Consider the following 26,934-nt stretch of genomic DNA (forward strand, 5'->3'; position numbering starts at 1 on the left):
CTTGTGCCAAGCCAAGGCTGACACCAGGGATGGATCTGACTTTTTGCTCTGTTCGTTCTGGGGATGTGGGAACAGAATGATATAGCTTACTGTGGCACCTAAACCAAAACTATCACAGAAAGCAAGAAAATCTACATTTCCCTCCTGCATCAAGTGCATCAGATGACTTCAGCTTATGATATTGCATTACATTATTAAAGCTAAACTCCAAGGGAGCAGGTGGCCCAGTGATGTTATTTCAACTCCCAAGTCTGTTGGCAAATCTGTCATCTTAACGTCAAGTAAGAATAAATTTTGGTGGCTGCTGTCTAAGGGTTTTTTAAAAGCAGGGAGTTATTAATTGTAATGACTATTAGTGTTAAATGTTTGCTTTTTGCAAAGGAGTTGACTATGATTTGTATTAGTCATTGTAGAGAGGAAAAAGAAACAGTATTTTCTCTGAAGACATTAAATTCCCAAACCATTTTGAAAGTTTGGGGGAGTTGGAACTATCTCTTCTCTAAACTGTAGGGGATGTGTCTCTGTCCGAGCTTGGAGGGTTATTTCTGCAGGCTTGGCTAGAGGAGAAGGCATGGATCAGAGCAGGAAATCCTTACTTGTTGCCTGTCTGCATTATGCATGGTTTAAATCAGCTCCAAATTGAAAAGAGAAATTTAAATAGAAAGAAAACCCATATCCAGTGTTCTCAATATTCAAGGAAAAAAAACCCAGGGAAAGAATCTGCATCTCAATCTCATTGTTGCCTTAAAGTAGATGTACTGAATTTGCAGAATGGCTGTAGCAAGTTGTGAATAATGTATGAAAGGGAAAAATTGCTTCCCTGTGCACAGAGAGAATGCAAACAGCTGTGCTGTTTGCTGTGCACTGGTTACACAGATACACCGGCATCGCTGGGGACCTGCGAAGAAGAGTGTAGCAAATCCAGAGTTCTGAGTCTCCAGTTCCTGAGTTTTCCTGTTTCCTCTGGCACTAGTCCTTAAAAAAGTTTCTAATTACTTTTAGGGATTAATTTTTGTTCCTTTTCTCTTCTTTTCTCCTTTTCTGGCAACTGGCCAGTTAAAGGGAGGGAGAGGGAATGAGAAATGTACATAAAGAGACCAAATAAGGAAATGTGAGTCTAAACACATTATAGCTAGTATTTTGGGTTTTTTTAAAGATCATCTTTCTTTTTTTCAGTGTTGTTCTTTATTTACTGCTGGTGGAAGATGTGGATCAGTAGGCTTGGCAAAAGGCAATGTCTTCTGACGCTGTTTTTTTAAACCAGACCTTGATTTCTATTGCCTCTGTGTTTACACACTACCTTGAGTAGTTAATCTACTTTGTTGATACGACAAGTCAGTATCTGGTCAAATATAGGGTTTGTGCTTCAATGCATTGCAGGTCAGACCTTCACAGTTTTTCGTCTTGATAGCCTCCTGGTCAGAAAATGAGACCTGTGCCCAGTTATGTGCCATCTTTAAAGTGGTGTTAAGTAAGATTTAGGGCCAGCAGGACACCGGTCTTTTTCAGAAGGTTGTCTGAACTTTGGTCTTTGAAAGAGAAAGGGGACAAATGCAAGCCCATTACTTATTTCGCTTTCATTTAAATTAAATAAGCTTTTTAAAAAAATGTAAATAAGCTTTAAATCCTACACTCTGAATTTAAACAGACGAGTGAATAGTGAAACAAAACTTGAAGAGCTGTCCCTCATTGCCAGGAGAACTTTTTGTCTGATGTGGAGAAGAAAACACAGACAATTAGTCATTTTTATGCGTTCAAAGCATTGGTTTGATGGTGCCAAACTTTTTCTGACAGATCTTGTCTACTTCAGTTATCTGCCACTCCAGCTTATGATGTTTCTAGGGCAACTGACATCTTCATAGTGAACCACCCAGCGTATTCTCAGGATTCACAGAAGGTTGCTCTTAGAGGCTCCTTTTACTTTAACGCTCAGATTTCAGTAGCTCAATTTCTAAAATCACAACAGCAAAGTATTATTATTATTTATGAGCATACATGAATGATTTCTTGTCTTGGATTTTTGCAAGGCTGATGGTTAGGAATGCTTCAGATTTCTCTGTCAAGTGTCTTCATAGGTGAGGGGTCTTGACCAAGAATATTACCTGTAACTCTCTTGAACTTTGTTGACAGTAACATTAGCTTCACTGCTCTGGAAAAATGTAGTTGTCTCAGCCTGGGAGCTGAGCTTCTCATCTGAGGAGCAAGAGAGGTGAAGAGAACGACAATGGAAAGAAGGAGCTCTGGGCTGGGGCTGCAGAGAGGGGGAGGTTCTGCAGACTGTCCGTGAAATTGTTTCTATCAAAGAGTCAGTGAATCTTAATAAGATGATATGGAATTATTTGTATTGGTAGAACCTGGTCCTAAAAGGAGAAGAGCTAGTTTCCTGGCTAAAGGAGATGGGAACCTTTGCTCTGTTAAGTCTACTGCCTGTTCAGTGGGTTCAGTGAGTTCAGTGGGATGCTGTCATTGCAGAATGCTTGTTCAAATACGTTTATTCTGTGGATCAGGAAAACCATTAACCATGCTACCTGGAAGAAATAAATAATCTGATTAGTCTGAAATTCCAGATTCTGGGGGATAATGTGTATACGTTAGGATAATTAGCTATGTTTGGCTCCAAAGTCTGTTCTTAAAACACTTGTGAAACATGATCATTTTATCATTCCATGTAAGATGGATGGTGATAAAGTGATGTAAGGAATTTGCACCACAGCTGAGCATAGTCAAGACAAGAGGCATGGAGTTGCACTGATATATTCACAGAGACGTTCCCCTGTGTATTAATTTTGTGTTCCAGTGGTGTCTCAAAGCTCTTTGACAACACTTTTAGGCTGGGTATTGTGTATTTCAAAAGCATCTAGCATGTTGGTGGCAGCTATTTAGGAAACAGTATTCTTCATTGCCCATTGGTATCATTCTTTCTGCACTATTGGCTGTGTAGAGGCAGAAGCCTAACAGCATTGATCATTCAGGTCCGCTCCTGGTTTCCAGGCCAAAATATAACAAAGAGGCTTGCTGGCTCATCAGATAGCCAAGGATAAATGGGTACCATGCTTTTCACCAGACCTTCTCTATGAGGTGGTAAAGGGGCAAGGAAATGCAGAGTTAGCTGTTGAAAATAAATGATAAAGTTACTTATAATGCTTACACTTCCAGCTGGAGCCTGTTTGCTAACACCGTCCACCCCAGCCACTAATGCTTCCTGCTTCCCTGATGAGTGTCCATTTTCTACTGCTGGCTTGGTGTAAGAATATCATGAATAGGATTTTTTATTTATTAGCTGTGTTAATGTGGCACATAGGAGCTGCATTACGCTGGGCACAGTACAAACACATTTATTTAGACTTGTGTGAAAATTACTAATGAGAAAAGATGGCTGGCCAAAGCTCTAGGCGTTCTGACACCTCTGAATAAAACAATGACATCCCAACAGTGTTTAAAGTGATGATTCCAGCAGAAACTCAGCCAGCTGCTTCCAGAAACTCCTACAGCATACCATTAGCCTTCTCTAAATAGTCTATAAAGCAGAAGACTTGACAAATGTTAGGAGATGGTCTTTACCCTGAAGTGTTTACAGTCCAAAGCCTCCATCCTTCAGAGAAGTGTCTACTTATATGATGTTGTCCAGTGAGAAGATGTTACTTGTCTTCTTTAAAATTATGCACGTCTCTGGATGGTCAAGTCAGAAAGCAAAGGGAGAAGAAAGGAAAACTCTTATTTGCTTGAAAAGAAAGAAAAGATGGAGACTTAAACCTGAAAGGACTTGCCTAAGGCCCTGTAGAGAGTCAGTGGCAGAGCACAGAATGGAAGCCAGATGTTCTGAGTCTGTAACAATATGCCTTAACAAGAATTTAAGAGAGATATTTTCCTTTAAAGTCTGTTTTCATCTCCCTTTTGAATTATCTTTTGCTTGTCTTTTTATTTTTAAAAGGATATCGAAAGAATGGCATGGAGAGTTTCAAACAAAAATGATACACTGAGGAATCTAAGCTTTAGGACATTTGCTTGGGTTCTGATTTACCATGAGCAAGAAGAGCTGCTCTGATCCTAATTCTTAGGCAGGAACCTGAAAGATTGTATGAGTCTATAAATATTTGCTTTATTTGCAGTGAAGAGTACAGGAAGTTCTGAGTTAGCCTAATTTAGGCTTCAATATAGGCTATTTATGTACTACCTCCTGGGACCACCTCTGATTACTGAAAGAGTGACCTTATTGGAAACCAACAAGTAGGTCTGCAGTTAATTATAAAGGGTTCAGAGCTTGCTGCAGAACCCTAACAAAGGTATTTTTGTGGATGATGTTACATGTTTTTATTTAACAGCTCAAATCAGGAGAGCTAAAACAGATGGCATGCTTGTTACTGCTCTCTGAGAACACCTATAGAAAGACACTGATAATAACTGAGAAAGGCCAAGCCTAATAGGTCAGGAGTAATGGCAAAGATCAGGCTGTCTGGACTCACTAATTACCATCTGAAAGCAATAATGAACTGGACAATGGGGTCAGGAACAGGTGATGCTGTGTGGAGGGGGAGGGAGAAGGTTTTTCTTGCACTTGGAAGAAGTGGTTTAAACATTGTTGCCTCTTTTTTAACTTTATGGTAATGGCAGTGACTTAATCTAATCTAAATGTGGCCTTTGGAGAGAATCTGCTCTAGGACTTTTCCAAAATAATTTCCTGAAGGAAAGAAGACTCTCTCTGAGTAAAGTTCAGAGTAATGTCTGAAGAGAGAAATGTAAAAAGCTGGCTTACGGGGCAGCAAGTTTATACATGGGATGATGCTCCTCTGGGGCATTATAGAAAATGATTATACCAGATTTTGTTCATCAAGGCAAAGTAAGCTAAATCAGATAAAAGGCGAAGCCCTTAGGAGGGGGAGGAACGTATTCGATTTAGTGAGGCAACTGTGATAGTAATTAAAGCCCAGATGGAAACCTTTGAATGTGTCTGGTGTCTGTGTATCCGCTGTGTTTTTTCTGTTAACTTGACATTATAAAAGGAGCACCCAAAGAATAAAGAGATGGTGTTTGAAATTTCATCAATCAAGCACTGTCCCAAATTTGATTTATTGTAAACAATCTTCAAAAATTGCTTTGGGTGTATATGATACAGGCAGGGAGTTTTCACAAGTGGTAATTCACAAAGAGAGAAATTGTACATTATTTCTAGATTTCTCTTCACTGAAATGCAGTCAGGATTAATCACACCATTTGCCAGCTCTGACTGTGAACCTCTTGTACTTTGGACATATGGATAGGATTTTATTCTGCTGTTATATATTCTCTCTGAAGCAGGGTGCTATGCTGTTTACTTTATGAGCACATATACTGCAAGATTTCGTTAAAAAACCCTATACAATAAAAAAATAAAGGAAAAATCAAGAATTAAAAGGGAAACGTTGTCCTACTTTTTCCCTCTAATACACAAGCCAAGAGCAAAGGGTGGTATTGTATGGAAACACTGTTAAAGGGTTAGAAAAATGTGAAGAGTGATTTGCTGTTACTGCTGAATGGAGGGCTGGGGGTGGCTGTAACTCTGCTGGGCTGTCGCACACACCAGGAGCCTCGAGTGTCTCCTGCCTTGTGTTTGAGTCATTACTTTTATCTGGAGCAGACAGACTGCTTCCAGTCCCAAATTCTCCAGCATATGCACTACTTGATGTCTAGCACACTCATTGTATGTTGTGCTAAGATTTACTGCTACCACTTGAGTAATTGGAGAATTGTAGCCCACGCTCACGTTTTTCTTGGTTTGATAGGCCAGGCTCAGGGTGCCAGCATCACTGACCAGCCTTTCATGTCAGAGCAGAGGGGAAGAGTTTGGAGCAAGTCAAATGTACAAAAAAAAGGAGGGGAGAAGGGGGTTACTCCTCTTCAGATGTGTTAGATTGCTTTTCCCCATATGGTCTGTAAACACGTATTTAGGGCTTTTGAAGAAGTCTTTTACTCCCTAGACAGACCAGTCTATTGCAATTTTGTGATGTTACAGTTGCAGGCAAAGCTGTATGTAGTTAAGCATGTGCAATTAGTGGCAATACTAAAGGTCTTTAAGGATACTAACTCCATGCAGTGGTGTTTTCCTCGAGTTTTCTTTACCTTTATGCTGATAATGACTTACATCCTTTGTACTAAATCCATGTTGCCAAAATCCTCCTGGTAGTTTTCACTTTAAAACAAATCTCCATGTGAGCATATTTCCCCCACATAGGCTGAGGCTGTTGGTCTCTTTTTGGGGGGGTTGGTTTTTTTTTTGGAGGTTTTTTTTGCTGTTTTTTTTTGCACTGAAGTACACAGGGCTTCTTTTGCAGTCTGTATTCTGAAATAGCAACAAAAAAAGCCCCTTCTTAAAAATACAAAGCTTTCTTTTAACAGAGATTTTTTGAAGAGCTCTGCTTTTAATCCACCTGCTCTGTGGTGGTGTTTGCTCCTGTGGTCACTGCAAGTGGTTCACTGCTCATTGATGAGAACCCAAAACTCTGAGTCCCATGACTCACGAATCTGAGACAGATTAAATAGTTTCGGATTTATTTTTTTAAAAAATTTCATTTTACCTTCCTGTTTAATATTAGAGGGCATAATAAGCGTCTGTGTCTACAGAAGGTGTTTTTTGCAGGTCAGCTTACCACCTATAACCTTGGAAGTGGAAACACAGCATTCGTGGTCTCTGTGATCTATCCTCCAGAAAGGGATAAGACTTGCAAGTCAATAAAAAACTTGAGTGTTGTGCAGACGAGGAGCCTATTCCTGATCACCTTTTCAATCAGCTTTTCACCTGTCATCCTGTGACTTTGCTTAAAGCCAAACTAACTGTAATTAAAAAAAAAAAAAAATCCTTTTTTATTCCCTAAACCCAACATCCTGTAAAGTTTATAAGATCATTGGTTATATTTATGGCTCTTATACCTCAAAGTGGGGCCGCAGTGCTTTTGTCTGCAGTTTTGTAGCCGCCACAGGACTAAGATCTGAATCTTGCATCAGTGTATGTAAGAGGAGACTTGAGACATTTATAATGGGAAAATGCTGACAGCTCCGTAATTTATTGCAAGGCTAACGGGCAGCACTGTAGTTCCTGACAGCTCCAAACCCTTGTTCTCCGGGATAGTTTGTTCCTAATCCACTCCCTTTGCTGGATCTTCTCCCCGCCTCCCTTTGGATGAATGGAACTAGGCTGGTGAATATCTCTATATTGCTGCATTTTTCCCTTGGTATTTTAACAGCCTTTCACTTTTAGGACTTCCTATTGTTGAAATTTGTAAGAGATTTCAGGAACTTCACAGCAGAAAGGCTTTTTCATATAAGTTGCCTTTTTTCTTGTTGTTCCTTCCCAGCCCTGAGTATCTTACATATTCATTGTCACACCGGATACTCCAGCAGCAGCTTTACATTTGCGAGCCCTGGTACTTGCTTCCTCCGAAAAATGGGTAGACACCGAACAATACCTACTTTTTAACTTATTTGAGGAGAATGCTGTGAATCTGCATAATGGTCTCACACAGAAAGTGCTTTATCTTCACGAGTTAGTGAGTCAGTTTAGGGGTATTCTATTGGCAAAAGCTTTCAGAGAAATTATGCATGGTAAATTAATGAAGGCCGTCTGAGGTATTATTGTGTGTGAATGCACATGCCATTAGAATCAATGGCTGGCTGAAAAAAGTTAACGGTCATTAAGGGACTGTTAAAAAGGCCAGTGGACACAGATTTACTCTCTTGCAGGGCTCTGGTCGGGTTAGGTGAAGACAGAGATTGCTACTTGCCTCCAGGCCACAGGACAGCCCAGGCTTTGTGCTTTCCTGTCCCCATTTCTCTTGGCTTGTCACTAGCAGATTTACAAGAGCCTGCAAGAGACCGTCTTCCGAGCAGGTAAAGACCTTTGCGTTACTTTTCATTATTTTACAAGAGGTTGGTAACAGAAAGTCCAAGTGGGCGAGCTTGAAAGGGCTTAAAACCTCTGACCATCTCCGTGGAGATGTGAAATGCAGTTCTTTAATGAAGAAGTTGCAAAAGAGAGGGTACTGTTTGGTTTTGGATGATGCCACCCTATCTGATGGTGAGTCTTTAATATATTGTTCATCCGAGTAGTGGAGTATTGCCTCAAATTTATGTTCAGATAGCAAGAAAATAAATCCAGCACTGCAACAGATCTCACCATTAGCCAGTGGTACGGGAAATGGAGTGCTAAACGCCAACTGAAGATTAGACAACTGTGTACCATTACTGGCAATTTAGCTGTGAATTTGTCATACACAAAATAGAAGTGACACAAGCTATTTCCTGGGCACCTATATTTCCCTGGGCTGTGTCCTTTCCCTTGAGCACTGTAGATTTTTTTTTCCACATTGTATTTTGAATGCAGTGATTCTGACTGAAATAAAAAGCGTGGAGAAAATTAATGATTTGATATCTTCTTGCTGCTGCCAAAAGAAATATAAAAGAGTCTTTGATCTGGAGGCTTTAAAAAGTGAGCTGGACCAGTTACTGATACTTACTGACCTAAAGTAAGTGATAAAGCGACTATGTCGAAGTTTAATTAGTCTTGATCAAGATAAGTTTTTAAGATTTAGAACTAGTGGCCTTTTGAAGAAGAAAGGTTTCTAGTTGTCATTTATGCCACAACATGTCCTTTTATCATACTTTATGTGTCTCCAGCAGGAACAGTTTTTATTTTAGAGCAAAAGAGAAATGGCTCATTTGATGGAGATTAGCACAGACAAGCTTACTAATATTTGAAGGCAATTTCTCTGTCTTACCTTTTTCTCTATTTCATATCCCACAGAGATTACCTCAGACTGCCGTTGTTAGTCACTGTTATTTATATAAAGATATGTAATGCGTTTGGGCTTGTGTCTGTAACAGGGTATGCAATTTCAGATTGGAGAGACTGGCAGGAATTACTGTGAAGAATTGCTTTCCAGTGACAGCTTTATCCTGCCTGTAATATGTCATTGTGTGTGACTTTCAATTAATCATGCAATAACAAAACATTGCGTTTGGAGACAATGGTGTGTCTGTTAATATCAAGAAGTAAGTCTCGGCTTTATGAACACAAATGCTGCTATGGTCACCTGCCCACTTGTGCACTTTAATCAGCAAGCATCAACCCAGAAGGAACATTTCTCTCTTCTCTCCCCCATCATCCTCCATTGCGATCTATTAAGCTGCAATCCATAACGTCTCGTGTCTCTGTAATGGTCTGATGGCGTGTGGTTTTAAATGATTGCATGAATTTGACTTTGTCTCACTGCCTTGACCTTGGTGTCTTTGGTGGCTTCCTCCCCCTCTGTTTCAAGTAGGGAGCGGGGAGTTGGGAGAGAAAATGAAAGAGTGACAAAATGGACTTCGGAAATATTTCACAGGAGGTTTAATGTTGTTCTTTGAGGAAATGGTGGAGACAAGAGGTAAGAGAGAAACCATTACTGGGAGACAAAATACAAAGATTTGCAAATTTACAGTAGAAAGGCATTATGCTGTCAAGCATAACTGGCTCCATAGACTGAAGCCTGCTGCGTGCAGGACCTCATTGGTAAGCACAGTGGAAACTCTGCAGTAATTCTTCCTCTTGCTCACTCTTTCATTTATAATAAGATTGCTAAGTAATATATCAATTTAAGTAAAACCCCCAAATCTCACTGTATTTTACAGCTGTAACTCTATCCTGAACAGAAACATAAAGAGGCACTTGGGTGCTCTCTGCTTGGGCTAGAAAGAAAGACACCCTAGTCCCAGCCACCAAGTATGCATCCCTGTTATTATATCCAGCCAAATTCAGGAGTAGATTCTCACCTCCACTGAAAGCCTTGGTCTTTTCTCAGTTGATTTCTTTTGGGTTAGTATTGAGGTTTTACACCTTGTACATCATAAATAAGAAGTCTGTTAGTGATTAGTGTCAATGCTTTCTTTTTTTCCTCTAAGAAGGGGTTGAACTTAATTTTTCAAAAGTGCTGGACTGGACTGTGTCAGAAGAATCTCCTGATTATCCTGAGAGCTGGTTTACAAAAGAGCATTGGCATATTACATGAAACAGGGGAAACTAGGTTTTGTATCTCTTCCATGGATTAATATTGTTTGTGAATTTGTGACGTGTTTGCCTTGAAAAGTGCATACTGAAAGAGGCATTTGTGTTAGTTGTGGATTTTGACAATGGTGTTTTGGGTGTGTTGGAGTACTTTTACTTTTTGTAAAGTCTTTGGGATCCTGAGAATAACAACAGGGTTTGTAGCTCCTTGGGGAATTCTTCATGTTCTGGCTTACTGAAATCTCCCCACTATCTCAGAATTATCAGCCAGACAATTAAAAAAAAACCTAGTTAATCAAGGGTTTATCTGAAATATGGTTATTGTGGGGCAGTATTATACCAGCACCATACAAAATTCTTACACTCTCTGGGCACTGTGATTCTGCCAGTTGGCAAGGGTGTTGGTTTTGGTTCTTTAATTAAGGTTAGCCCCATCTATCCTGCTGTATGAGCAGTGGATCTGACATGATACTGAACTTGCTAAACTGTATAAAATAGAAGCACCTGCTCTCACATGGACTTGAGGACATTCAGAACTATAGAAGGTGATCCCTGGCAGATGCAAACCAGCACAGCTCCGTAAAGCCATTTACTGCCAGGTGGGGGGCCATCTATTTGCGTCAGGCTTTTCCATAAGGTGGAGGCTGTTGGTGCATGTGTTAGGATCTGAGCGCATGCAGGGGAGGCCTCCAAGAAGGAAAGTTTGTAATCAATTTCTCATTCCCAAATTATTTTTCCAGGATCCCCACAGTATGGTGTTTGAGTAACAGAATAATTTCCTAGCTATTAAGTGTCTGAAAATCAGCAATAATTAACTTAGCGCAAATTCCTCTCTTCCTCTCCCTCCTCTTTGCTCAAAAAAACAAACAAACCCCCTTTCTCAGAGGAAATGCAGATGGAAGCAGTCTCTTCCACCTTAGTGCAGCCGTGTACAGACTACATCTTTTTTCACCCCTTTCAGTTCTGTGAATAACATAATTGCTTTGTTATCCCTCAGGGGATTTGTAATATTAACATTGGTTAATGACATTAATTCAAGTTTTTGCCATTAATAAAATGGCATTGCTTAAAATTAAGCATTACATTTCAATTAGTAGTCCATCGAAGACTTTAATAGTCTAGAGCATTAAAGTGATTTTTTTTTTAATTTCTTATTAATTTTTTATTGTATCATGCTAATTTCCGAAGATTGATTGAAAGCCCAGCTGATCCAACGAACAACCCTATCTGCCATGTTTCTTGAGGGAACTTCTTTCTTTTATGACATTATGCAAAAAGGTCACATTTCCACAAAGCAGGAATCTGTTTCAGTCACCTCCTGAATTCATTATCATCCTTTTTACTTTTTAACATGAGGCACATGATATACAGGCACCCCAGGTGGACATGTTTAAATTAATCTAGTAATAATTGATTCAGAAGAGATTTGGAGGACAGAATTTGCATAAAAGCCATAATGAGAGCAAATCCTCCAAGGCCAGACTGAACAGCTAAGTCCCTGAATAACTTACATCTCCTAAACTAATTTGGTTATATATGCAGGATGAAGGTGTGGGGGCTGGAGCGCCATGTGATTGGAATTCATTACAAATAATTCATCTTCTTCAGAAAGCCTGGCCTCGGAGTGTATTAAAATGCTATCAAGCCCCTAAATGCTTGCTCAGACCCTGCCTCCTGGAAGGTGATGACAAGGTTTCTGTCTGAGGGATTGTTCAGGTTTTTTAAAGCATTTCTGAGAAGGAGAGCTGACATCCTGGGGCTGGGGCATCTGCTGGCAGGCTGCTTCTCCTGCCTGATGGGAGAAGATTCAGATGTCCAGCCAAAACTGGACATCTGAATTTGTCAAAAATGTGAGTGTGTAGGATGATCCAGCTCTTGGTCTCGGATATTCCTCCCTTCTATTCCAGCATGGAGCTGTTTAGCTAAGTCATAAATCATAGGGTTTGCAGTAAATCCCGGATCACCTTGGTGTCTTTGGGAATTTAGGGAGAGGGACACTTTACAGGATGGGGACTGTGCTGTGTACTGCTTCAGTAAAGTAAATCTGTGGACAGTCAAATTATGACTGTAGTTCATTAAAAGTATACAGCCAGGGGCTTTTTGAAGGTCATCTACCCTACTTCACTTTCCCTTAGCCTAAATACCATTTTTGAGAAAAGTTCTAAAAGGATGTTGCTGTGACCCAGCATAGTAATTCCTGTGTTCTTAAGCTTCTGAGATTCACTTAGCAGGTAACACAGTACCGTGCTCCTGGTATCAGAGGAGTTGTGTAGGATGTTTGGAGGAGGAGGAAAATGCAGCTCAGCCTTTTCAGAAGCTGTTGATCGCCATATATTTTTTTGGTGAAAATTGATGTCACTGTTGTTTTCAGCAGATGAGGAATCAGTCCCATTTTGTTTACACACAGCAGTTGGTAATAACCTGTCATTTGTGAGCTGTATATTTTCTGCACTGCTTCCCTTCAGTGCTATCCTGCAACCAGGTAGCTCTGGCAAGAGCCACTCTCCTCTACAGTATCCCAGGTGCAATTCAGGGCAGACCAAGGTACCCCTGCTGCTCCAAAGAGGGGAAGAGATAACAGCAGGTAACTGTTGTTGCAAGAAATATGAGAAAAGCTCCCTGGCTGACAATTATTATTTTGTCTGTTCAGATTTGGGGCATTTATAGGCCATCTGAATGCCTTCTAGGCAAAGGTTTCCGTATGATAAATGATGCTGTGCAGTGCCAAGAAGATGCTTCAGCAAAACATATTCTTGTTTCCAAGCAGGCTGAAACTTGGAGTTGCACTACAGCAATGCTTTATGCTTATTATCCTAGACTTACAATTAAACCGTGAGTATGTGTTATGTGGCACCAGGTAATCACAGATCTTTGACAAAAACAAACAAGCTGTGGTTTCTCTCTCCTGCATGGGCAAGCATTAAAAGAAAAAGTTCTTCTCATCCTGTTGTTGCAACATAGCAGTAGAGGAAGGAGCTGCCGGGAGGGATGAGGTGGGTTTATGACATGCAGCAACCGCCTTTGACCCGGGTATGTGGGGCTGCGTGAGTGATGCAGAAGGGTTTGTGGGATGGAGAAGAAGGTGGGTGGGAGGCCAGAGCGGTAGCCCTGGAGCTAGTGCTGGAGTCTTTAAACTGGAAAAACAAGGCTCTTGGGAAAGTCAAACCCACATGTTAAGGCTGACTCTCCAGCAGCAGGTTGATTGGTGTGATGATTTCATGGCTCAGTTTTTGTCTGCTGGAGACAATTTCTGTCATTGCTTCAGGAGAAAGGATAATTAAGTGGCTTTTCCTAAAATGTCATCATCTTACTGTTTTCCCAACTGTATGGTGAAAGGATCACCGTAGTGCCTGGTACATAGTTTATTGGGATTGCCTACCTGTTTAACACAATCTGGGGACTGCAGTTGTCTCCAGTTTGCCCTCAGAGTGCTGAAGAGACACCTTGGAAGTTACCAACCTATATTAGGCCTGATAAAATTTGGAACCATTGTTACTAACTTCCTTATGAAAATCCCATGGGATGTGTCCAGTGGACCATCTAATTAGAGTTGAGTGAAAAACTGGTGTCAGTAAAACAACGGTTAGTACTATAAGAAGTCAAAAATTCAAGAACAGTTATGGTCTTCATATTAAACTATGAGACAAAAAAAAAGCCCCATACCAAAAGCATTTGGAAGAGTCAGGAGGAGTTTACTTCTCTTTCTGGCTCTACAAAAAACTGGCTGTGGTTACTGGTGTCTGAGTCACAGAATTGTGTCATGCTTCAGTTTCCCCAGCTGTAATGTCACAGCTGCAGTGGGGAGGTGAGCAGGAACACCACAAGGCTGGAAATCACTGCAGGTAGAGCAGCATCTCCAGACTGTCAGACACCAGAGTGTGGTGGAATGATGTTGACTACACAGTGTGGTGTTAGGGGCTGTGGATCTGCTAATTCACACATTTACAAATCATTCTCACATTGTGCATGTGAGCAATTTGAAGAAAAGCTGCTGCATTGGTGTTTCTGCAGCAGCTATAGGCTTAAGGCATGGGTGACTATTTGCAGTAAGTCTGATGCTGAATCTACTGTACTTGCATTATATAGCTGATCTGCAGGTGAACAGCATGTCTGGCACCTTGGATTTAAAGCATCCATGCAGAGGACTCCACATCTCGCATATAGCAAAAGGCAACTGCACTGCAAGGGGTGCTGAGCCCTGGGCACACTCCCCTGCTGGAGGTAGGGCCTCTGGAATTGTTATTCTTGCTGTCTTGCTGCTGTCCTGTGAGCCCTGGGATGACTCCTCTCTTGGGCTGTGTTACACTCATCCTCTCCTTTCGATGGAGCATCCAGAGGCTTTGACTGGGAGCCAGAAGCTCCTGATTTCTAATTTAGGCTGCAGTAAATGTCATGTCTGAATTGCAGTTGTGCTAAGTACCATAGCATCCATTGCATTCTGCTGGTGTGTTAGTCTCTGCCCTCATCTCTGTGTTTCACAGCTGGAGCACATGAAAAATAATTCCATAGTTAGTTCAGATCACAGAATTACCAAAAATACCTCCACTTTTCACATCTCTGTTGAGAGTCTCTCAGAGAGACCATTCTGTGAACAGCAAATAGAAGGTCTTTCCATCCCCACTGTAGAGGTAGTGTTCTAGAGAATGGTGGAGGCATACCACCAGGCAAATAAATGAGTGTAAGCCTTCATTGCCAAATACAATCTTTGGATAAACAGAAGACTTCAGACTCCAAGGCACCTTTTCACAAATGCTAAATTCATACCCCAAACAAACGCTAACAAAACCTCTCATGTCTTTATATTATGTGTAGCCAGTAAAAAAAAAGATCTAGAGCCCTCTGGGGAGAGCCTCTTGAAGCACTTGGGGACACACTCAGTGTGTGGTCAGGTTAGCGCTGTTCAAAAGCAGGTCTGAGTGTCAGCAGAGCAGGTATTTATTTATGCCCACTGGGTTTGGCAGGAACTCAGTGGTACAGTATATTTTGCTCTGTTACACAGGCTTTTATTGTTGAATCAACTTTATTTAATGGGGTCTGTCTATAATAGGTTCCTGTTCTGGAGGGCTTCCTCTAAAGGTGAGGAAACAGTTCAGTTTCCAGGACCATGCAGCCACTGACTGCACTACTGAGGCCAAAGTAGCTAAGTGGTGGCTGATGGCTCATTGAGGGTTTACACGGGTCCACAATGAAGTAGACTGACACCAAGCAATTCATTTTGTACCGAGACATTATTAGGAGATTTAATCACTGTTAGCTGATCTGGACAAGAACATCCCATTGCATTTTGTGGGCTTGGTTTGGGACCTTGATCAGTCCTGGGTGGGTTTGAACAGCAATCAGAAAGCTCTAGAAATAAAATGCCCCAAAGTACACTGTCTTGTGGGATGTAGTCCTAAGATCAAACTATAGACTATTACTATTCAGCTCCACTACAGGCTTCACGAGCCATGAAATGAACAGTGTATTAGGTTGAACTGATTTCTCCGTTGGAAAGAGTTATTGAGTTATTTATATAGATCTAGATAACAGAAAGGTTGCAATAAGTGACTTGTGTTGTGAGATCTAGATTGTTTTATTCCTGATATAAAGCCTGCTGTGATACTGCAACCGGTACCTTGCAGACTGTGTGAGTCAGGAGCTGTGACAGTGATCAGCATGGAGCTCAAGCTTCTGCTTTGCTGCAGGAGAGATATTACCTGTGCACTCTTGTAATCCGCCCTGCTGCTGAATTGTAGAGATTTTTTAAAAGATAGCCTTTGGATTATAGGCATGAAAATGTGATTTTGTCTTTCTGGGGTGTTGTGAGAGTGAGTTCAGTGTGAAGCTCATGTGTGGAGGCCATGGGAAGTCCTGAACAAGGTGGGCACACGAGAGCATGGTGAAACCCAGGCAGAATTAGAGCTGTAGCAGGTAAACTGTTGTGGAGTTAGAAGTGAACTCACCGATTCTTCAGGAGACTGTAGGCTGAATTAATTAAAGCAAAACAAGACGTCTTCGCAGATTCTCATATGAACAGTAGTTTGACCATTCCCATATGTTTGCCTCACAAGTAAATAAATGAGAAAACCTTGGTATGCAGGAGCCCAGTCTAAGGGAGCACATGAGATCTGACGTCTGGGCATGCAAGTGCAGTGTGAGACAGATCTCCAGTGCAGGCAGAGCTGAGGGCTGAGCGCGCGGATGTGGCCACGGGCAGAGGGAAAAGCTGTGCCTTTTCTTCGATAGTGTGGAACGGCCCTTGGAGCCAGGCCGATGGGACGGATTCCAGCTGGTGAGGGTGGGAGGGGAGGGCAAGGAGCGGTGGATGAATAAAGGACCATGGTTTTGTTGGCCTTGGAGTTCTCTGTTTTCTAGGGCAGAGCTGCCTGTGCCAGCCTGTCATAGCCACATTGCTGAGCTGTCTTGCTTTATAATGTTTATATTTATTTCCCTTATTCTTCCAGTACTTTTTTGAATACTTTAATGTTCACCTCTCTTTCCATTGCTCTTCTTCCCTCTGGTATCCCATTCTAATAAAATCATAACTGTGACAATCACAAAAGATCCCAAACAGAAGAATTAATGCTTTTACAGGAGGTTCCTTGTTTAGTCTTTTTTTAAAGGCATCTCTTTTCTTTAAAATGAAGGATGAAGAATTTTCTTTTATCCTTAAACTTTACTGTCACGTTTTATTAAGTCAAAATGATAGTTACAGTCAGAGGAAAGCAGGATATGAATTCCTGGTACAGCCATTTTTTAAGTGTGCTTTGTTTTAAAGCCCTGAAGATTGATTGAAGGTATTTTTCTTTTAGACGTGGAGCTTTAGTCAAAGGGGCCTGATCTGAGTTACCCTCTGTAAATCAGGATTAGTTCCTGTGAAATCAGTGGAGTTACAATGATACAATACAGGGTGAGTTGGAAAAGACTCATGCCCTGAGAATGAATAAGGGAGGGACTGTGGGTGATCTCCTGAATGCTGTGCTTGTGCAAGGGAGTGAAGCCACGAGGCAAAGCAGAATTATACGCTGTGCCTATTGGGCTGCCATGAAACGGCCCGGGTGAGAAATGGGCATGCGGCAGTGGGTTTGTGTTCACATGGCGCTGTGGTCGCAAATCTCAGCTTTAGGGTGTGCTGAGTGTGCAGACCTCCTGCTTTACCCAGAAGGAGCAGCTCCTTGCCCATCGCAGGCCACCACTGCTACAGTCAGGGAGGCCCATGAGCTAAGAGAGACTGATTTAAGAGGCAAGAGAATGGTGGCAGAAGTGGTGCTCTACAAAATACCTGTCTCTGAAGCATATTTCACTGGATCCAATGGAGCCTGAATTTGCTGACCTTTTTTTGGCAGAGGGCCAGAGGGATTCACTGTGCAGAGCAGGAAAGTGGAAAGAGATGCCCCATCACTGGGCCTTGGGACTGTGCAGAGGCTCATAGCACAGGCTTCATGAGGGAAAGGACAGATAAACTTGGACAGTTAATCTTACTGGACATTTTTATCCTTTTTTTTTAATGTGTCTGCATTGGGGGTGATGGGGTGCGGAATAGCTAAGGTGGTAAGGATACATCAAGATGAGAAAATAAAGAATTGGAACAGTATGTCCTGTCTGAAATTTGAGTTTAACCAGGGATTTGTGCTCTTGTCTCTCATCTGCATTGAAACCTTGACAGTTGATTTCTTGAGCTCTAAGCCATTTTGAGCAGACAGTCTAATAAGAACGACTCTTTTTATAGCATTTAACTGTATCTAAATGGCTTAACACTAGGGCATGTTCTAGCAGTGCAAACCACCTCTAGCCTGGGTTGTGCTTAGAACGTGCAAGCAGTCAGGATGAGGAGTGGTCCTAAGCACTGGTCCTACTCCAGCCCTCACAGTGAAAATCTGCAGCTTGGGCAAAATTAGAGGCTTGAGTTTGGCCATCCCACTCTACTCAGCAGTTGTCAGGTCACACCTGGAATACTGTGTTCAGTTTTGGTTCCCACTATACAAAAAAGATGTGGACAGGCTGCCAGAGGAGGGCCACAAAGATGGTGAATGGACTGGGAAGCCTGCCTTATGAGGAAAAGCTGGGAGAATTGGGTTTGTTCAGTCTTGAGAAGAGAATGCTTAGGGGAGACCTTATCACCATGTTCCATTATTTAAAGGGTGGCTACAAAGAAGACAGAGACTCCCTTTTTACAAGGAGTCACATGGAAAAGATGAGGAGTAACAGGTACAAGTGGGATATTTCAATCAGACACGAGGAAAATTTTTCATAATGAGAACAGTCAACCATTGGAATAATCTCCCCAGGGAATTGGTGGATTCCCCAACATTGGACACTTTTAAGATTCAGCTAAACAGGGGGCTGGGCCACCTTGTCTAGATCGTGCTTTTGCCAGAAAGGTTGGACCAGGTGATCCTTGAGGTCCCTTCCAACCTGGTCTTCTATGATTCTCTGATCTCCAGTAGAATTAAAACATTTACACTTACTTAACTAGCTGCTGGACTCTCCCAGGCAGTTACTAGTTTGCTCTTGGCATACAATTGACCTTCTTTTGCACATGGTACTGCTTCATATTAAGAGTATGTTTTTTTCAGAAGTAAAGTTGCAGCAGCTGGGAATAGCAATTACTGAGTTAGAGTGTCTTTTAAAATATTGAGAAAAAAATGAGCAAGCCTGAGAAGGGGCAGGTTGAAGGAGTAACCTTTCGAAATGCTATCTACTGCCTGAGTATTGTTCATCTGGTCTAGGGTTCTGGCTTCTGTTGCCCTTGTTCAAGCTGACATTTACCCCTTGACTCTGACTCCAGTAGACACCAATTCAGTTTTGCACATGACATGATTTTGTTCAACTTCTCAGCACATAAGAGCTCCACACATCTGGTGGATGAAATTTGATGTAGGAAACAGGGGACATAGGGAAGGATACAAGTTTTTAATAATGTTTCTTTTTCATCTTTGGTTGGTCGTATATTACTTTCCACTTCACATCAAGTTTGAAACCGTTATTTTCATGCACACTTTGGATTACCCTATGACAATAAGGAAAAAAGAAGATGGAACTTTACCCCAAATACTGGTTACAGCTTTCTAAGGAACATTGAAGTCTCTTGGACTGTGATAAAATCTCCCAGGGAAAGTGGCAGAAATCCAGCTACTTGGCACATTTTACAACTAGTCCAGACAAAACACTAGTAAATGTACTCTGCTTTGGCACAGAAGAGGCTGTGGGATGTTATGAAGCTTTCCTATAGGCAACTTTTTATCATTTCATGACCCTGATGAGTGTGGAACTTGAATTTACTCATCTGCTGATTGTAGACCACATAGAGCCTTCTAGCTTGAGATCATTGTTTGGATGATTAGTACGTGAAAATGGCCATATTGACTCAGACTAAAATTCTTGTCTACTTTAGTACCTTATTTCTGGGATTGCCCAGTAATGACTACACTGGGAGGAGTAAAGCATACATAAAATGAGATTTCCATGACTGTCTCTCTTCAAGGAGTGCTTCCACAGTGTAGAAGTCCTTTTGCCTCTTGTGCATTTCTCAAAACAACCATCTCCTATCTAAGGAAAGTTTGTCTTTGTCTCTTCTGGAACTTTAAGTGGATCAGGGAGCTATACATAATGCATCTGTCTTCCTGGGGTTCACATCTCTGTGCTGTGTTTCACTTCTGGATCTGTACTGAAAAAAACAATTATTTAAACCAATGGCTGGAAATATAATCTGATGCTTCATCATCAGTAATTTTCATTACAGCATGACTTTCATAACAACTTCATCATCTGAGATACCACAGTACTCAGTGGTGTACACCCTGCAGTATGCTTGTGTTTAATGACTAAATGCTGTGCTGGCCTTAGTTTTGAATGATTTTACATCTCTTCCATCAGTCCCATTTTTTAATTTAACATGATATTTGCTGTGTGTGAAAAAAAAAACAAAAAAACCAACCCTCCATAATGAAGTGCTGTAGAACCTCCTCTGGAGAACTGGAAGGGGTTTTTGTACATCCCTGCATAAAATCTGCATGTATACAGGGCTGGAAAAAATGTGAAATGCTGTAATCTCTCATTCACACCAGTTGGGAAACCAAGTCGCTAGAACTACCCCAAATCCTGAATGCCAATGCTATTTTCAGTCAATGGTATGTAGCTGCTACTGAGGACATGCATAATGGATGCACTGGAAACTCATCTTTATGCCAGTGTTTAAAATCATAGAGACATATAGATAAGAATAAAATATAGGCTCTATCTTTCAAACCAGCTGTCTTCTATTGCTTCTGTAAGCAGTCCCTTATTGCTCCTGTGATGCCCAAAGACCTTTAAAAACTTCTTACAGCTTCTTGATGTCATAATATTGTCCTCTATATTGGAGTTCGCTCCATGCCATGAGTCTGTCATTATTATCTGTGCCTCATGTTACCAGCCACCAGCCTGGCCACTTCAGCTCACTGAAGGTGTTTTGGAGATTCCAAAAAAATATATAGATGTATCAGGCACTGCAGGTGTTGACTCTTACACTACCTTTATGAATCATTCTACCCGCAGGAGTTGAAAATCTTGTTATGTGTGAATTTATCAGAATCATCTTTATCACTAGATAAGATTTAAGGGTAGGAGACTCCATTTGTTTGAAAACATGTGTTTGCAATAATTGAACAGAGTTACATAGGAAAATACAATATGCACATCAGTAAGATTAAATTTGGCAATGCAGATTTTCCTAAACTGCAGCAGCATCTTGGGGAGTTTGTGGCATGGGCTAATTAATCCTCCATCCCCTGCCTCAGGCTTGGTAGGCCCAGGGGAGTTTTTAGAGCTATATCTTTTCTGCTGCTATTGTTAAAAATGCTCACGTAGAAAAGGCATGACTTTCTTCTCTCCTAGCCTGAGAGTGAGTGCTCTTCCTCTTTAGCTGTGCCTCAGCTCTTGTGACTGGGAGCTATAGCATCCCATGAAATGCAAGCAATTGACTCAATTCTCGCCATTAAGCTCTTTTAATTTTTATGTTATCTCAATTAGCACTTTCCTGGCAACACCTTTAAATTGGCTTTTCTTGTTTCAAGACATTTAAAACAGCAGTGGTAAAATGTATAAATCTCCTATTAGAACAGTATTAATTGCACATGTGTTTTCATGATGACTGATGATGGCCTTTCCTTAGCAATTTCTTGAATGTAGAATGACATTTAAACACATACACATCGTGAAACCGAGGAGTGAGGTGTCCATACTGGGGGACATATTTACATCTGGCATATTTGAGTTTTCATTTTGTCGGTGCTGGCCATTGCACACCAGCTGCTGCATAAGGACCCATACCCCGAAGGTACACAGATGTATGTTTAGGGAGCTGTGTACTTCCTTTCTCCTTGAAGTTAGAAGCCCAAATACAGTTGTAAACTGGGTCATTTTTTTAGATGCTTCTGTGGAATATTATCTTGTGTACTTGGCACAAGTGGGGTTGGGATGAAAGGGGAACCTCCACCCTTCTCTACCCATGTTATACACTCTGGGTAAGTATTTGTCATTCTGAAAGTGGAATTATTTGTATTTCAGGTATCCTCCCTGGGCCTACCTTGGAAGCTAGATCTACAGCCGCCCTTCAGTCATGGTTGTTTCAAGATTAAAGGCCATTTCCCTGTCATTGCCAAGCCTTTTTCTTCTTGCTTTTCATCTCTCAGCATCACAGAATGTACCTGAATACTCTGAAGCTGAACATCAGCAATGTGTCAGGAAAGAACACCCCACAATTGCTTTTGAAGGTAAGAGCTTCTATTCCTGTTTCAAGTTCCAGTAGAATGATCCATTTTGAAGTCCTTCCTGGTGTTGTTATGGATGATGGTTTAGTCTGTGCTGTTTTCCTTACACTTGTGATCCACAGGCCAGTGTAAGTGGCCTGATGAATCGTATTCCCTTTGATGCTTTACAATATTTTAACTCTGAGGTTTCACAGCAGTCACCTAATTCAGGCAGTTTTAGGACTACAGGGCTAAGAATCTCCATTTTCGATTCTGCTACAGGCTCCCTGTAATCTTGTGCCACACTGAAACTGTGTTTCAGTTTCCTTTTCTCTAACTGTATTCAGTAATGCTTATATACCTCACCTGGCTGGCTCAATCCAGACACTTAGTAAGTGAAAAGTGATATAGAATTTGGACATGCTTGAATGCAAGAGAAGTAAATTGTTTTAAAATTGCACGGAGTAGCTGCCTTTTTCTTTGTTGCCTTTTTTTTTTTTTTTCCCCCATTTGTTTTTTAAATGTATTTATCACCTCTGCTAGTAGTTTTTCTGTCTTTCTCCTGGGCATTTAACTTGACAAGGTCTTAAGAATGTCAGAGGGGGCCTTTGTGTTGCAATGAGCAATCCTTTTACTGTTCTTTTGCAGCATGGAATTTCTCTTGTCCTTCTTCCAGTTGGATTTCCACGAGTGTACATATACTCCTAAATTGCTGTCTGTCCAATCTGTCCACTTACCCACATGACACTTAGATCATTATATTGGTACCACCATTACTTCTGAATTCACCCCAGACTAGGGTGTTAAGCTCAGTGTGCCAGGATCACCAGCTGCTGAATCTCCTTGCTAAAAATGGTTTCCTCCTGAATGTTGAAATATTGATTTTGGTTCCCATTTAAAGCTTTGCAATGCATCTCCAGTTACATTCTTCGCTGAAGGCAATTAAGTACCTTGCAATGTGTCTCTAGTTAGGTTCTTTGCTAAAGGCAATTTAGTTGTGGTTTTGTGACCTTTGAGATAGGGTTTCCAGGAAGAAAGTAGTCAAAAGTCTTTCTTGCTGACCTTTCAGGGTTCTTCTAGAGAGCTTCACTCTTCTTCACAGAGAAGGAAACTCTTGTCTCCTAATTTGGAAAGTGTAAGAGATTTCTTGTCTGTTTTCCATTATCTGTGCTTTAAAGGTTTAAGTGGATTAAAGTAAATTAGCAAAATCTTTAAGCCTACATGATATGGCACTGGCTCTAACCTTGCTCCAATGGAATGGGTAAATAAACCTTTATTTTAATTGCTAAATAAGTCTAACCATCTGTTTAACTGGGGAGGGGTGAAAGGAGAAACCCCTGCGGTTAAAAACGTGGTGGAACTCAGTTGGATGTTTAAATAGATAATACAGTAATGAGGATGTTATAGGTACAGAAAAGACTGCTCTCTTTCTATTAACCAGGAGCACCAAACTTTGAGTTTACAGAGGATATGTTTGCAGGATTCAGCACTGAGATAAATAATTCTGCAGGAAATATTAGAGCCTCAGTTCCTGATGTTGAAGAATTGGTGAGCATTTTTTGGTACTCATGTTGAGTGCTTCTCTGCAGAAGTGATGGCTACATAAACACACTCATCATCTGCGAGTTTCCTTTGTTTTAATCAGGCATGAATTTTTCACAGAAAAAAAATAATCTCTCCTCCCCTTTCACTGTTCTTGTTCCCTTTCTCTTTAATGATAGAGGGCAAAAACTGGTATGAGTTAATTAGAACTTGACAATTATACGAAAGAAATAAAGATTGAAATTGCAGACACATCAAGAAAATGACCCAGATTATCATTTGATCTCTTAAACCCAAGTAAGATTCAGAGTTACTATTTTTTTCTCAGCACCTGTTTCCTTGTGATTGTTCCCGATACAGTTTAATCCTGTATTTTCTGCTGCAAAGCTCAGCCAGAAAATATACAGGAATAAAATTAAAGGCACCTTATTTCCACTGCATATAGTATTTAAGTTCTGTGGAAGAGGGTTCACACCTCCAAAACCACATCTCAGTTCATAATATCTTTTACCTTAAAGCTATATATACCCTGTTCTGATGCCAGCACAAGCAGATTTAGTCTGCAAGGGGAGACAAGCAGGGGAATGTACATGTTACATGCTGTTCCGAATTGCTCTGAGTATGTCTCTGCTTAACAGTGTGGCTCATGGGCTTTCTGTGAGTCTCCAAAGGCACCATCCCATGGATCACAACCTGCTGTACAATGGGAATGCCGAGCCAACAACCGAAAGAGTGACCCCAGCAGCAGCTCTGCTGCTGCTCCTGCTGCCGTGGGGGAGGATTAGTCATACTAACAATATTCAGTGGATGGGTGGTAATAATGAGTAAGGCCCCAGACCATTCAGGCATACAGGATGCATTAATTTACTGTCAGAATGAATAGATTAAGAGAACAGTTTATGTTACAAAGGGGTTGAATAGCTTCTTTCTCACAACCTTGCTAGCCAGGCTACCCATCACAAGACAAATGGGATGCCGAAACATGCTTTGTGTTCTCCAGTCTTCAGTTCCCACCTTGCTTGTGCTCAGGCTCTCTTTTTATTGTACTTTTCCTCCAGATGATGGTATTCTTAACATCCAGTTGGCTGGTTAATATCCTTGTCATGGAAGAATCCAAGTAAAACTCCTTTTTGTCTACTTCTTAACTTATTTCCTGAGAAATTATGTATTTTCTATGTCTCATCTCTTGCTTGTTGTATCTCATCCATGCTAGTCAGCCATCTGTTTTAACTGATATCTTTGTATTGCTATGGGAGGGGTAAGAAAGAGAGAATATAGTACATGACCAATTCATTTAAGCAAAAAGTTGTCTTCATATGCAAAATGCTTTTACTTTATCTGTGTTCAGACCTGAGCAGTACAGAGTTCATTCCCCAAACCACCTACTGTTACTTGTCACCTAGAGAAATGGTCTAGACAAGTCAAGGGACATAAATTATGGTCCTAAATGTGCTTATTTTACATGCTCTTGATAAAGTTTGCACTGACAGGAAGTTGTGGGCTGGGAAGGTGCTGTGAACTGAATGATTAATCCTAGCAGACTACATAGAGATCGTGAGGATCAGGTTAGGAATTTGTGCTGTGAGCACTGTCCTGTGTTTTTGCACAGTACCAAACTAACACAATGGTGCCCCAGTTTCCCTGGGGCTTATAAATGATGCTCACTGTACAGTTCACCAAGAATAATAATGTACCCAGTTTGGGCTTTTCATAATTAGATTGTTCTACTCTGTGCTTATAGGAAATCTAGTTAAAGTTTGATTTCCCTTGTTAGATCAATAAGAAAATGATCTTTTACTTCCCAGGAGGCTGTTTCTGGTGTCTTATTACCTATTTGGCTGTGAGTAGGTGGCTACATTAAGGATCTTGCATGCTTCTTTGTTTTTCAGTGAGTTGAGAAATTAGTGAAACAAGTCAAGTAAATCCTTAGTGCGTCCTTTTTTATTTATACATGCATGTACACATGAGTCCAAGTCCCATTCCACCAAACAGTATGTCATACTGGCACAGATCCACTGTGGACCACTCTGGTAGGCAAAACACTAGATAAATTGTTTCTAGTTCTTGTCAGTCATGCTCATCTTTCTTGTCTTTTCCATATGTATCTCATAACCAATAGTTCGGTCCCTGCATTTGCAACTGGGCTATGCCCTTGCGATACTGTCCTGGTTCTTAACAGTAGAGTTCATTGTTAAAAGTCGTTTCTTGGACATAAAGGACCTTTGCTATTCATTAAAGACATTTGGAGCTCCTTTGTAACATGCCCATTGGGAAAGCCAGAAACATCTTCTGTCACAGCAATACCGTATAAGATTTGTTATTTTGAGAGTCAGAGCCATGACTGACAGGCATATATGTTTGTAATGGGTGCAGAGTGCTTGGTTTCAGCTTGTTTACCAAGGAAGTGCTTAAAAATCGGCAAATTCATCTCTTCTATATGGATCATTTGGATGTTCACGACTTTACTGGAAATGAGTTTCCACTTGCAGTTTCTACCATTGTTTATTTGTCCTGTTTTTGTCTGGGACAGAGTTAATTTTCTTCGTAGAAGCTGGTACAGTGCTGTGTTTTAGATTTAGTGTGAGTAATGTCGACAACACACTGATGTTTTAGTTCTTGCTAAGTAGTGCTTATCCTAAGTTAAGGATTTTTCAGTTTCCCATGCTCTGCCAGCGAGCAGGTGCACAAGAAGCTGGGAGGGGGCATGGCCAGGACAGCTGACCTGAACTAGTCAAAGGGATATTCCCTTCTATAGAATGTCATGCTCAGTATATAAACTGGGGGGAGTTGGCTGGGAGGGGCCGATCGCTGCTCAGGGACTGGCTGGGCATCGGTCAGCAGGTGGGGAGAAATTGCACTGAGCATCACTTTTCTTAGGTTTTATTTCTCTTTCTCTTTTTGTTATATTCACTTTTTACTATTATTATTACATTTTTTTAGTCATTAAACTCTTCTTATCTCAACCCACGAGTTTTACCATGACAATTTCTCACTAGTTTTTATCCATTAAATTGCTATGCTCAGGAAAAAGTATGATAGACTTCCTAGGCTTTTCTCTGTTCTGTCTCCCAGGGCTTTCTTCCCTAGGTCATGGCAGTTAGTGTAAACTGGAAGAACATAATTTGTCCCTGCTTTAATAATTGCAGCCTGTCTTCATCCATAAAAACACCTCAGCTGATCCCATGCTGAAGCACAGGAGAGAGGTGGACTTGGTTAAATAGCGTGTGTCCCAGATCTTCTCAGGACTGCAAATCTCAGCTTTGCAGACTGTATCATCACGGCTGATGTGAGTTCTCAGTGTGTGGCATTTGACCCACTGTCTAATCCTCAATATCTGCTAGATGCAGACAAGTAGCTCTGTCCGTTGCCTCAGGTTTCCAAAATGAATTAGTTTGTGAGTGTTTAAATCTGGGATTTTACTTCAGACTGTCTCTAATTATTACCTCCTACCGGATGAATGTGATTCAGATTGCTTGAATGTAGCTTGCTATATATTTTCTCAATATTTTCTTTCTTTAAACAACATTTTATTGAAACGTGGCCAGCTTCAAACACTGAAATCTGTGGGGAGCAGTTAAGTGTTCGTTTGTTGTATTGAAAGCAAAAGCTGTTTTAACTTTGTGGGCTGAAGGATAATAAGGTATGATTTATTTCTTTTGAAGGTTCTTGACA

At 41.0% G+C, this 26,934-nt stretch overlaps 1 protein-coding gene across 3 annotated transcripts in view; it reads left to right on the plus strand.

Annotated features, from left to right (window-relative positions):
• SEMA5B (semaphorin 5B) overlaps positions 1-26,934 on the plus strand; it is a 276,944-nt gene that overhangs the window by 116,390 nt on the left and 133,620 nt on the right. For all 3 annotated transcript variants that reach the window (XM_074910110.1, XM_074910111.1, XM_074910112.1), the window contains exon 4: positions 21,539-21,744. In XM_074910110.1, coding sequence (XP_074766211.1) covers positions 21,591-21,744 — 154 coding nt within the window. In that variant the 5' untranslated portion in view covers positions 21,539-21,590. The remainder of the gene's footprint in view (positions 1-21,538; positions 21,745-26,934) is intronic.

The sequence above is a fragment of the Athene noctua genome, chromosome 7, assembly GCF_965140245.1.
Source record: "Athene noctua chromosome 7, bAthNoc1.hap1.1, whole genome shotgun sequence".
Lineage (NCBI taxonomy): Eukaryota > Metazoa > Chordata > Aves > Strigiformes > Strigidae > Athene > Athene noctua.